Source organism: Planococcus citri, chromosome 2, assembly GCF_950023065.1.
Source record: "Planococcus citri chromosome 2, ihPlaCitr1.1, whole genome shotgun sequence".
Lineage (NCBI taxonomy): Eukaryota > Metazoa > Arthropoda > Insecta > Hemiptera > Pseudococcidae > Planococcus > Planococcus citri.
In genome coordinates, this window is record NC_088678.1 from 31,168,374 (window position 1) to 31,180,865 (window position 12,492).

Genomic DNA, 12,492 nt, shown 5'->3' on the forward strand with positions numbered 1-12,492 from the left:
TATTGAATTTTAGTTTTTCCCTAATAAAAAATGTTCCCTTGCATAATACAGAAAATTCGGCTAAAAAAGAATCGCTGGTTACAAGTGATTATTTTTTCATACCAACGTATCAACTCGAGAGACTCGAGAGTGATGTAAAAGTTGAAATAATTTGATTGCTGGTTTGATAGAGGTATAAGGTATCGGTATCTCGATATGCTAAAAAATAATGTACAAGCGTTCTTTTCTCTATTTGCTTCCTTCTCATAATGCAAATTTGTTCTAAATTATAGGTATAATTTTTGTTACATACTTCTAAAGAAAATTATTCCCTGCGGAAGCCCAGAGTGGTACCGTTCCCATCTGAGAGAAGTATCGTTGAAATAATTTCAGCTTCGAGCGTTTTTGTTCATAAATTCTTGAGATGACTTAAATATGCTATAGGTAACCGATAAATGGCTCGAATTTTTGGTTCCCTCTCAACAAGAAACACGTGGAAAATTCTGAGTATTTTTTATTTTATACCTATGTAGATTCGAAGCTTTGGAAATTACGGAATTGTTATTTTTTTTAAAAATACTTAGGTACATATGTAACTTTCAAAGTTTTTTTTTTTTTTTTTTTTTTTTCATATTTACCCTATTTTACCTAAATAAATTTAAAATTATTGAAAAATGGGGAAATGCCAATTCCATTTATGTAGGTATTTCATTTTCCTCAAAGTAAAATACGAGTAAGAGTAGGTAACATATCATAATCATAAATGACGCCATCAGCCATTCTTTCATTGTTTTTTTTTTCCATTTTTTTACCCATTATAAAAGCAGGTATTTTACTTGGTTTACAATAATTATGTCAGGATTTCCTCGCTTTAATTTACCCCATATCCTGGATTCAAGTTGAATTGTTGATAGAGTAATGGGGGCAAAATGGCGCACTAGGGTAAGATGACTTTCCGTAATTTTTCAAAGAGGAGAAATTACCAGTAATTACCAATAATGTGATAAGAAATAAAGATACGAGTTATGTTTCATCCAGTTTCGTTGCGAGCTCCACTACTTATCAGTAGGTAAATGATTAAAGTTGCACTCTTGCACGTATTTTTAATGCTAAAGTGAAGTTTTAACAGTTTAATATCGTGAAACAAAGTGAAGGACTATTTTGTGAATATGGCGAAGTAAGTGAACATTAATTTAATATGATAATCAACTAAGTATTTCAATTATACGAGAGAATACACTCGTATTACATGAAATATACAGAAATTTGTTTTGGGGGCAAGATGACGTTATCTGAAAGGGGCAAGATTATGAACTATTTCAACTATTTTTCAGAGATAGACATATTACTCGTATATATTTATCTATTATATTTAATTTCTTTACAGAAAACGTGTTCGAACCACTGACCGTAAACCATTCACAGCAAAGCAGCTGGAAAACGCGAAGAAGTTACTTGCTGAAGGTTGCTCTTTGCGCGGAGCCGCTACAAAGTTAGTGATAGGATTCATTTTTCATATGTACCTATCTAGATATGAAAAATATTTCTTGATAAAGAATTACCTATCTATTACTCCGTTTGATTGTTCTACGTACATGTAGATTAGGTGTGAAAGAATCAACAATGCGAAGACACATTCGTAGCAACAGTACCAGCGAATCATTAGGACGTTTTAGAAAAGCATTTGAAGATTCTCAAGAGAAAGAAATTGCTCAATTTATCAAAGATCTCGATGAAAATTTTGGTGGAATTCCCAAATGTAAACTAGGACCTTTGATTTATCGATTTGCTGAAAAAAAAGGCATAGAGCATAGATTCAGCTCGGCGAAAAAATCAGTGGGTAGGGATTGGATTGATTCGTTTCTATCCAGACATAATATATCTCTTCGTACGCCTCCAAAAACATCTGCCGATGGAGTCAAGCATTTTAACCAGGAAGAGGTAGGCATTTGAATGATTAGTTTATTAATTAATTTAGAGCTTAAATAACCAAAATTTTGAGTTTCTATGCAAATGTATGTTCTGTTTTTTTCTATAGGTGAACTTATTTTTTGAAAATTATGTCGCACTCAAGGAATTATTGGATAGCGTCGTCAAAGAATGTGCACAAGTGGGTGATATGGACAAATCGGGATCTTCATCCGCTGTATCTAAATCGAGAGGAAATACGATTGGTCAGCGAAACAAGCGACGTCGCGTTGAACAGGTATTGTCAGCAGAACAAAATGTTGAATGTTTTATACCTTCAGTAAATTATACTTATCCAATTATATTTTCATTGTGTTTCTATGTCGTGCATGCGATAAATTTAAATGATGTTTCTTGATAATGTTGATTTTTGAATTAAATCCATTATAATTGTTGCAAACTCTTCGAAGTTGGCATGTGGGAATTGGACCAAGAAGTGGTAGGGGGTACGGCGATTTTTTTGAAATTTTCCCTGTGGAAAGACCTTCCGAAGGGATGACCAATGGCGCAAATCGCAGCCTTCTAGCCATTTTTAAAGGCAGCCAGGGGGTGTCAAAGTTTTCAGTGAACTTAAAATATCATCCATTTCAGCAGTGGATTACTCGATAACCGCGATACCTACCAAAATGGAACTTTTTCCAATAATCAGTGGTTTTGAGAGGCTTTTTGGTGGCATCATAAAAATCAGTGTTGCCACTTTTTTTCGTACAAAAAATTAGCTCAAAAAGTTTCAAAACGTCGTTTTCATATCGTTCCGACTCTCAAAAATTCTGAAAAAAATATATTACGGACAACTTTTCATGCTGAACAACATATTAAAAAATTGGGATGGTACCATGTTGCAAAGTCGATTTTAAAAAATTTAAAGTTTGCGAAAAAATGCGATTTTTTAAATTTAAAACGGGAAAAAAAGTTTTGATAGGTGAAGTTGACCCATTTGATCCCTATTTTTACGTATCTGTTGAAAAAGTTGAAAAACCCCTTTCACTCGATGAACTGATCTCCTCAGAAAAAAATCAAAATTTGAAAAGATTCAAAAAATGAACGAATTTTCATTTTTTTGTTGTGAGTGTAATTTTTATCAACTTTTTCATGAAATACGTCAGAAAGAGGTCAAAATAAGACAACTAAATAAATTTCAACTTTTTTTGATATTTAAAATTGAAAATTGAATTTTGTCGAATTTTGATTTTTTTGTGAGGAGTTCATTTCATCGAGTGAAAGGATTTTTAAATATTTTTTCAACAGATATGTAAAAATAGGGGTCAAATGGGTCAACTTCACCTATCAAAACTTTTTTTCATGTTTTAAATCAAAAAATCGCATTTTTTCGCAAACTTTCAATTTTTTTAAATAAACTTTGTAACATGTTATCATCCTAATTTTTTAATATTATGTTGTTCAGCATGAAAAGTTGTCTTTAATATATTTTTTTCAGAATTTTTGAGAGTCGGAACGATATGAAAACTACGTTTTGAAACTTTTTGAGCTAATTTTTTATACGAAAAAAAGTGGTAACACTGATTTTTATGATATCACCAAAAAGCCTTTCAAAACCCCTAATTATTGGAAAAAGTTCCATTTTGGTAGATATCGTGGTTATCGAGTCATTTACTGCTGAAATGGATGATATTTCAAGTTCACTGAAAACTTTGACACCCCCTAGCAGCCTTTAAAAAAGTGCTAGAGGGCTGCGATTTGCGCCATTGGTCGTCCCCTCGGAAGGTCTATCCACAGGAAAAATTTCAAAAAAAGCGCCGATCTACTACCCCCCCCCCTCAATACTACTTCTTGGTCCAATTGACGTGGAATGACCCATGTTTATTTCTGGATTTTTGATTTTTATTTTATTTATTTGTTTATTTTACTCAATTTGAAGAAAATCAATACGCCTATGTTCAGTTTTTCTTTTTATTTCTATTACGAGCACGAGAGTTTGCAATTTCAGCAAATTTTTAATCTCGTTTAGAAATACTTACATCGTCATAGGAATTCAAGTAAATTGGACTACATTACTCAAGAGTGAATTTATTAGGTTCATCTTGATTTTTTCATACCATTACCTACCACTACAATGAATGATACACCTGAAAATCCGAGTTCACTACTGCTATGATAGACTAGTCACTCTTCCCATATTTTTTACCCCAACATCGAATTCTGCAAGAATGAAGGCACCAATTTATTTAACCTTTTATAATTTCTTTTACTTCTCAATTTTGTTTTTAGTGTCACCGTAATGCTAAAAATTTATCTCAGTGGATGATAAAACAACTCGTAGATAAATTTTTATCACCTCAAAGTAAAACAGCATGGTTTTACTTTCGATATTTTATGAAGGTTTCGAATTCTGCACAAAATGTTACAGCCTTGAACCTCGTATCCTTTTTAAGACCAGACCAGAGAAATGGTGACCATTAAAGTATGAATTTTTTATGCAGCTTGCCTGCCTGGATTGTAAATTTAAGATTGACTGTTTTATACATTCGAGTATTTTTTTTTCGACCTATGGAGTAGTTACCTAAATATTCCTAGGATCATGAAAAAATGCATGGAAAATTACCGGTGAATGGCGTATCAGGTTACCTAATACCTACACCCCTTGGTGGAATTTTTTCTTCCAATTTTCATTATCGAACGATTAAATTAATCGTTGAATGAAATATACATACATAGGTAGGTATAGGTACCTCACACGCTATTAAATTACACCATTTGGAAGTATACCTACTCGTATTTCCGTAATAATCAGCGGTAAAGTTCGTAACCTGCGATAAAAACATTAATGTGTTTGCAATTCTCGCGTTTACACGTTTTTTCTTTTTTTTTTACAATGATAAGAGAGGAGAAAAAAGGGTCAAATGCGCGGCGTCCACGTCCGTCGTCGGCGAAATACGTAAAGATAATTCAAAACATTGTCTCGTGGATAAAAATTAACAAGTTATTTTTAAGTCGTGTTAATTTTTTTTCCAATTAGATACGTATAATTAACCGTTATCTTGTTTATTATTTTAAAAAAAAGGTATATACGGTAAATAAAAATGACGAAAATGGAAGTTGAATGACTATAGGTCACGATGCTCTCAATGTACATAAATAAGAAGCAGGTATACGGTATCGAAGCGAAGGTGGTTCAAGTGTCAGTTTTTTTTATTTATTTTTTTTTTAGGAAAAAACTTTCTCGTTCAGACCACACATAGGTATTATGTTACGAGGGAAGTAGAAACTAGAAAGCGGTTAGGGTAGTTCGTTAACCTATGAGATTTTAATACTTTACAGATGTATTGTTATCCCTATAGCTGTGATCTGTTCACGAGTTCTTTTTTTTGACATATTACTTTGCTTTTTGTTCATGTTCAGGTATCTTTGGACGCGGTCGATGACGAATACGAGCAGTCGTTCGACAATGAAGAATTCCTGGAAACGCAAGACTCCCCTCATGATTTATTAACGGTCTCATTTCAAGCATGCGACGACGAGTCCTATACGAATCATCAAATAAAAGAGGAATCCAAAGACGAAGACTCGGAAACTGAGATCGCATCAAGGTGTTCGGCGCCTTTTGAAGACGAACCAGCATCCTCTACGGCACATTCTTTAACATTTTCAAACCTAGTGGCCGAAGTTGGAACCCCTCGTTCGTATTTTTCCACGAACAAGAGTCCGGTATCAAGTTCTAACGCGCCTTTCGAGTCGTCTACGTTTCGAAGGACGAGTTCGGACCAGAATAAAAATTCGTTCCGTGGAGGAGTCGTCGATACGTCCTTGGGGCAAATGGACGAATTCGATATATTCGGCAAAAACGTCGGTATCCAGTTGAAACAGCTTCCTTTGGAAAACGCGCTCGAATTGCAAGCTAAAATACACCAGTTGATTATTGCCGAAAGGCTTAAAGTAATTAGACAGAATAAAAAGAACGGCTTGATTATCGAAGACAACGATGATGCCGAAGACGACTCGGATCTGTGATGTTTTCCCTTTTCTCGTACGTTACGATTACGATTTTTATTGTTACCTTATCTGTGAACTTATCTCTATTTTTAAAATCAATCGAGATTCCCTTACGCTAGATCCCATACCTGTATATACCTAGTGGATTCTTTTCAACGAAAGTGTACCATACCCAACCAGTAACCAACCATGCACGTTGCACGTGTATGTGTTGTGCGGTACCTGGAAAAATTCCATTCATCGTTTCACCCAAACACTTGCCTAAAAGTCTCTCCGGTCGCTTATTAACAAAGAGATGCACGCGAGGTCAAAAATATACCTCATTGAAAAATGAAATTCATTGTATGCTCTTGTACTTAATCGTTTATGCTCTGCATCCACATTCCTCAGACTGGCCTATCGTTCGTAATTTTAAACATGCTGATCGTCTCGAAGATGGCGCTGTGATTTTCCATACAGCTTTTCGAATGAACTTTTCGCTTTAGATTAATTTGATAATATGGATGCGTCTGTCTCTATCTGTATCTATTTGTGTGATCGCCTGTATGGTAATCTATCGCAACCATAGATATACTAACACGGTTTCTTGATTCTTGACAAGTACAAGGACGTACGACGTTGATATTCTGCGTTGATTGATTGTATGATTGGATAAATTAGTTTAAATTAATTCGTTTGTTTCGTATCATATCGATATTATTATCTCTGTCCGGAGATGACGTTTGGGTAATTTATGCGAATTGGGAACTTACCTTTGACTAAGAAATTGGGATAAGAATCACAGATGTGTGCATTTAATTTACGTGCCATGATTTTTGTGCTAATTTAGTTTTATTAATTTAATACGATTTCCCTGTATTCATTGATATCGACGTTATCTCGTTTAAGACGTAACGTACTTAGTTGAATGTGGGGAAATTATCTAAGTTTATTTTTTGAAAGCTGTGATGTCAAGTATTCGATGTAGCAAAATATTAGCTGAATTCATTTCAGAAAAAGAAGGAAATGCATCCACCATTAGTATTATAATATAATCTAAGGGTACATCTAAACGCACATAATGTATTTTTATCACACCTAGAAATGAAAATTGGCCACCAAAAAATGAATAAATTTGAATTGTATGAATGACATGAAAATAACGTAGGTACATAACATAAATGTACATATAGGCTAACCAATTTTGTAGTCATAATTTCCATAAGTGGTACAACTCTCAATTTCCTTGAGCTTTAATATGGTTATACCTACCTATGAATTTGTAATTAAGAATGCCGCAGTAATTCTAAGTTTTTTAATAGTCCTATCAGTACCTAGTTTAAAATCTATCCATGAAAGTTCTCTTAAGTCGCTAGTGTCCATTATTGTGTGGTGTTTTTGACTTTAGTGCATTGGTGAAAGTTTATATGCCGGAGTATTTCAGAGTCATTCAATTCAATTCAATTTTTAAATACGTAGATATTCTGTTCTGGGCTTCGAGATAAAAACGATGGTGGTTTGGTTTGGTTTGGTTTCAGTTTCGGGTGTGTTGAAACCAAAGTCTTTGGTTGAAACATTTTTTGTTTTCAACTTCGATTTTCTAAAAAAAAATAGCCTTTTTTTGAGAAAAAAAACAACTTCTTCAAAATTTAATGAATTGTATTTTCTTCATGTTTTATCTTTTAGCTGAACTAAATATTCGTACAAAAAGATGTAATGAAATTAGTACATATAATATTTAAAATTTTCAATATAAATTTTTTGATCCTTCAAATCAAAATTTCATTTTAAAAAGTAAAATTTGTTGTAAAATTTTCAATTTTTAAATTTTATTAAAATTATTTAATTTTTTAGCGCGTTTTAAATTCGTTTAGAACACTCGGAAATTCACTGATTTAAAATTGGGCATGTTCCAAACAAAAAACAAAACAAATCAAACATTTTTTGCCAACAGGGTCATTCCACGTCAGTTAGATTAGATCAAGAAGTGGTAGGAGGGTTCGGCGATTTTTTTGAATTTTCTTCTGTGGAAAGACCTTCCGAAAGAATGACCAATGGCGCAAATCGCAGCCCTCTAGCCCATTTTTAAAGGCAGCCAGGGGATGTCAAAGTTTTCAATGAACCTAAAATATCATACATTTCAGCAGTGGATTACTCGGTAACCGCGATACCTGCCAAAATGGAATTTTTCCCCATAGTTAGCGGTTTTGAAAGGTTTTTTGGTGATATCATAAAAATCAGTGTTGCCACTTTTTTTCGTACAAAAAATTAGCTCAAAAAGTTTCAAAACGTAGTTTTCATATCGTTCCGACTCTCAAAAATTCTGAAAAAAATATATTATGGACAACTTTTCATGCTGAACAACATATTCAAAAATTAGGATGGCAACATGTTGTAAAGTTTATTTTAAAAAATTTAAAATTTGCGAAAAAAATGCGATTTTTTGATTTAAAACATGAAAAAAAGTTCTGATAGGTGAAGTTACCCATTTGGCCCCTATTTTTACATATCTGTTGAAAAAAAATTTAAAAACAATTTCACTCGATGAAATGAACTCACAAAAAATCAAAATTCGAAAAAATTCAATTTTTAATTTCAAACATCAAAAAAAGTTTAAATTTATTCAGTTGTCTTATTTTGACCTCTTTCTGACGTATTTCATGAAAAAGTTGATAAAAATTACACTCACAACAAAAAATAAACATTCGTTCACTTTTTTGAATCTTTTCGAATTTTGATTTTTTGTGAGGAGTTCATTTCAAGTGAAAGGAGTTTTTCAACTTTTTCAACAGATACGCAAAAATAGGGGTCAAAATGAGTTAACTTAACCTATCAAAACTTTTTTCATTTTTTAAATCAAAAAATCGCATTTTTTCGCAAACTTTAAATTTTTTAAAATCGAATTTGCAACATGGTACCATCCCAATTTTTTAATATGTTGTTCAGCATGAAAAGTTGTCCATAATATATTTTTTTCAGAATATTTGAGAGTCGGAACGATATGAAAATTACGTTTTGAAACTTTTTGAGCTAATTTTCTGTACGAAAAAAAGTGGCAACGCTGATTTTTATGATATCAACAAAAAGCCTTTCAAAACCCCTAATTATTGGAAAAAGTTCCAATTTGGTAGGTATCGCGGTTATCGAGTAATCCACTGCTGAAATGGATGGTATTTTAGGTTCACTGAAAACTTTGACACCCCCTGCTTGCCTTTAAAAATGGGCTGAAGGGCTGCGATTTGCGCCATTGGTCATCCCTTCGAAAGGTCTTTCCACAGGAGAAATTTCCAAAAAATCGCCGTACCCCCTACCACTTCTTGGTCCAATTGACGTGGAATGACCAGGAATGACCCCCAATATTTTATTTAATTTTTTAAAAATTAGTCGTAAAGGATTTGGAATTTGCTAAAAATAGCCAAAAAAAACTGTACATGATAGATTTTAAAAAAGTCCAATGGCCTATATCTTGTTTTGCAAACACGGAAAACATTGTTTTTGGTCGCATTTTGATATCAGCGTCGGCGATGATAGTAGTATTCTTGAGATTGGGTCAACTTTTTTGACAAAAATGAAAAAAATGTATTTGTAAAAACCAAATTTTATCAAAAAACAAAAAAAAATTAGTCACTAAAAAATGAGAAAGAGAAAAAATGGCTTAACCTTACTTACGATATTTTCATTCACTATCCTTCATGTAGACTATTTTTATAATTTTTTTTTTTCAAATCTCGATGCGTTGAAAGGCTGAAACATATATTCGCAATAAACATTCTGAAAACGTAATAATATTTCCTTCATGTGAACTTGATAATACGACGAGTACCAATATTACCTACCTACCTACCGTTAAGACAACGCCCACATAAGAGAGTAAAATTTTCGCATCCGTCGTACCAGCTCCTTACCTTTCTAAACTTGTGTACCTAGTCTTTACTTGAGCTCGGCAAAGGTATAAAAACCGCAATAATTTCGTATTATAGAATTTTATTATACAATAACGTGCAATTCGCAGTGATTTACGATACATAGTCACGTTAACCTATTGTAATAGAAAAATGGCGTGGAATACCTAGTACTTTACTTAGGTATGTATTTCGAGTAAATGAAAACAAAAAAATGGTGCCTTTTTAAAAACCTTATGGAAAGAAACTCGTGCACGTAAAGATAATAGGTACATATACGATGTTTTGCTACGTATGGCATACTTGATACACAGCTTGATGTGATTTTCTCAGGTTATAAGATTTTCTAACGTTAATGTTTATATTGTAAGTATAAGAATAAGTACGAGATCTCATTATGATGATCTGTTTGTTGTACCGATGTACCGTACCTACATTAATAAATTCGTTTGAGAATTTGTGTCTATGTGTGTGTGCATTGCTGTGTAGGTACTACGTATATGTTAATTGTATTGGGGAATTCGTACTCTTATGTTTACTACTACGTAAAGGCCAACGACTTTGTTTGCTCATGACCTCACTCACGTATTTTTTGTTGGCTTCGCGAATAGATAACGAACTCAACTATAATACTGGTTCAGCGTGAGTTCTCTTAGGAGTGTGTGCGAGAGAATACAAGATACCTGCTTTGATCTAAGATACCGTTTGTTTGTGTGTGGTGCATGAATAGCGTGCACATGAATGATGATGGTATGCTTGTAATTAACTCGAGCTCGAGAGTCGAGATCGAGAAACATCGTAGCAGATTTCTTTCCACGTAGGTATGATGAATGAATTTCGGTACCGTGATCCAATAAGTGAGATTATTTCGTCATCGTTGTTTGAAAACAAAATTGATTCGATCGTAACATACCTACTTCACGTGTGTGAGGCGATGAATTGTGCCTCTGGGTTAGTTTGCCCTATACGAGGTGCTTGGAATTTGATGGAAAGAATTTCAAACATTAGTAAGGTTTTGGGAGGAAGAGGGTCGAGGGTCCATTGCGATTGTTTTCGAGTCGAATGATCGTGTGCACTAGTCAGACGATATGTTGCCAAAAAACCTGCTCGATAATATCTGCTTTGAAAATGTGATTTTTTCGTTTTTTTTGGAATTTATCTTTCGAATTGGCACTCCTGGAATTTGGCGATAACACTTAAAACGGTCGAGAGGGTATCCAATAAGCACTGACCAAAATATTGTAGATGAGAAAGTTCATTTTTGGCCTTTCCAGAGTGATTCAAAGCTTCTGGAGAAAATTGAAAAATCACTGGAGGCTCCAGAATGATCCAAAGTTGAATTGAAGAAATTTTTCACATAAAAATCGTTCTTAAACACGTTTTTTAAAATTGTTTTTTGATGAAAAAAAATATCCCCTGACGTCTATGCCCACCAGCTGTCCAACATGTAATTCTTGTAGGTATCTACAACAAAAATAGTCTTGCCTTTTGTCTAAATGGCCTAAAAATCTCATTTTTGCCTATAATTGCTAAAAATTGTAATTTTTTACAAACATTTTTAAAATTTTAATTTTTGTTCCAAGAGTTGTTCAAAAGTTTCACTTTTTGCCAGAAATTGTCAAAGAACTCTTCCTTCTGCTAAAATTGTCAAAATCTTGATTTTTGCAGTAAATTGGCTTTTTAGCTGAAAATTGCAAAATTTTTACTTTATTGTCAAAAAGTCTCTCTTTTTTTACAAAGCTGCAAAATGGTCCCTTTTTTTGTCAATAAGTCTTAACTGCTAAAAAATCCTACCATTTGCTAAAATTCACAGGTCTCTATCGAGTTTCATTATTGAAATTTAATTAGTCCTGTAATTATAACCAGAACGCTTCAATTTGAAAATGTTCTGTGTCGATTTTTGGTGATTTTTTTCTGCATTCAAATGTTTTGCTCAAGTTTTATCACCTTCCTGGTTAATTTTTGGAGCTTTTCTGATTACATAGGTAATCAAGTTATTAGTTGTTTTTTTCTTTGGAAAGAATTGAGCTCGAACCCTGTGAAAGGTTATCTTTTTTTTGAAGATCTTAGCACTATACAATGTATGTAGGAAATCCCCTCATTAATTTTTTTTTACTGGAAACACTTATCGTTAACCTACACACTCGTAAATTAATCTGATACCTACGTATAGAAAATATACATGAAGGAAAAACCCTTGCACAGTTGACCGAATTAATGAAATGTACTTACATTATTATTATGTTCCTGGATATTTTGATGTATCGTTTTCCAAGTAACTTGAACCGATTTAAGAGTTGACAAACTTTATTCAGGCCTCGTGTGCAAGTCTGCATTGATTGTATTACCAGAGAGTAAAACAATCAAGAGCCATAATTCAACGATTGTATCTGTTCATCGACTTCGTACATAAAATCCAGTACGACCTTCGAGGTTCGAGACCAAAAGTACCTACATGCTTAATTTGAAACGACAGGTGTGCAGAAATTCAAATTCAAGGACGATAGACTAGATTTAAAAGTCGTGACTTGAGAGACTTGTAGGAGCACACGAGGAAAAAAAATCTTGACAATGTTATCCTTGGTGACCAAAGAAAAAAAAAGAAAGAAAGAAAGAAAGAATGTTTATTTGTAAGGTTTCGTCGCACAAGTGTAGGTATAAAAAATAGTATACTGGGTAAAGATTTACAAGCTAAAAAAAAAATTTGAAAAGA

At 33.3% G+C, this 12,492-nt stretch overlaps 2 protein-coding genes across 3 annotated transcripts in view; both read left to right on the forward strand.

The window, feature by feature from the left end:
• Positions 1-12,492, forward strand: part of HLH4C (Helix loop helix protein 4C) — a 110,713-nt gene that overhangs the window by 5,968 nt on the left and 92,253 nt on the right. The gene's annotated exons all lie outside the window — the stretch shown is intronic.
• On the forward strand, positions 639-10,241 carry LOC135835413 (uncharacterized). The gene is made up of 5 exons (XM_065349654.1): positions 639-1,156; positions 1,367-1,471; positions 1,581-1,920; positions 2,018-2,185; positions 5,308-10,241. The coding sequence occupies exons 1-5, from the start codon at positions 1,149-1,151 to the stop codon at positions 5,914-5,916; spliced, it is 1,230 nt and encodes a 409-aa protein (XP_065205726.1). The 5' UTR covers positions 639-1,148; the 3' UTR covers positions 5,917-10,241.

Excerpts from the sequence above, each read along its gene's own strand:
- LOC135835413 (XM_065349654.1), top strand. Across the intron at positions 1,921-2,017 it reads AGCATTTTAACCAGGAAGAG|GTGAACTTATTTTTTGAAAA; the intron begins GTAGGCATTTGA and ends TTTTTTCTATAG. Across the intron at positions 2,186-5,307 it reads AGCGACGTCGCGTTGAACAG|GTATCTTTGGACGCGGTCGA; the intron begins GTATTGTCAGCA and ends GTTCATGTTCAG.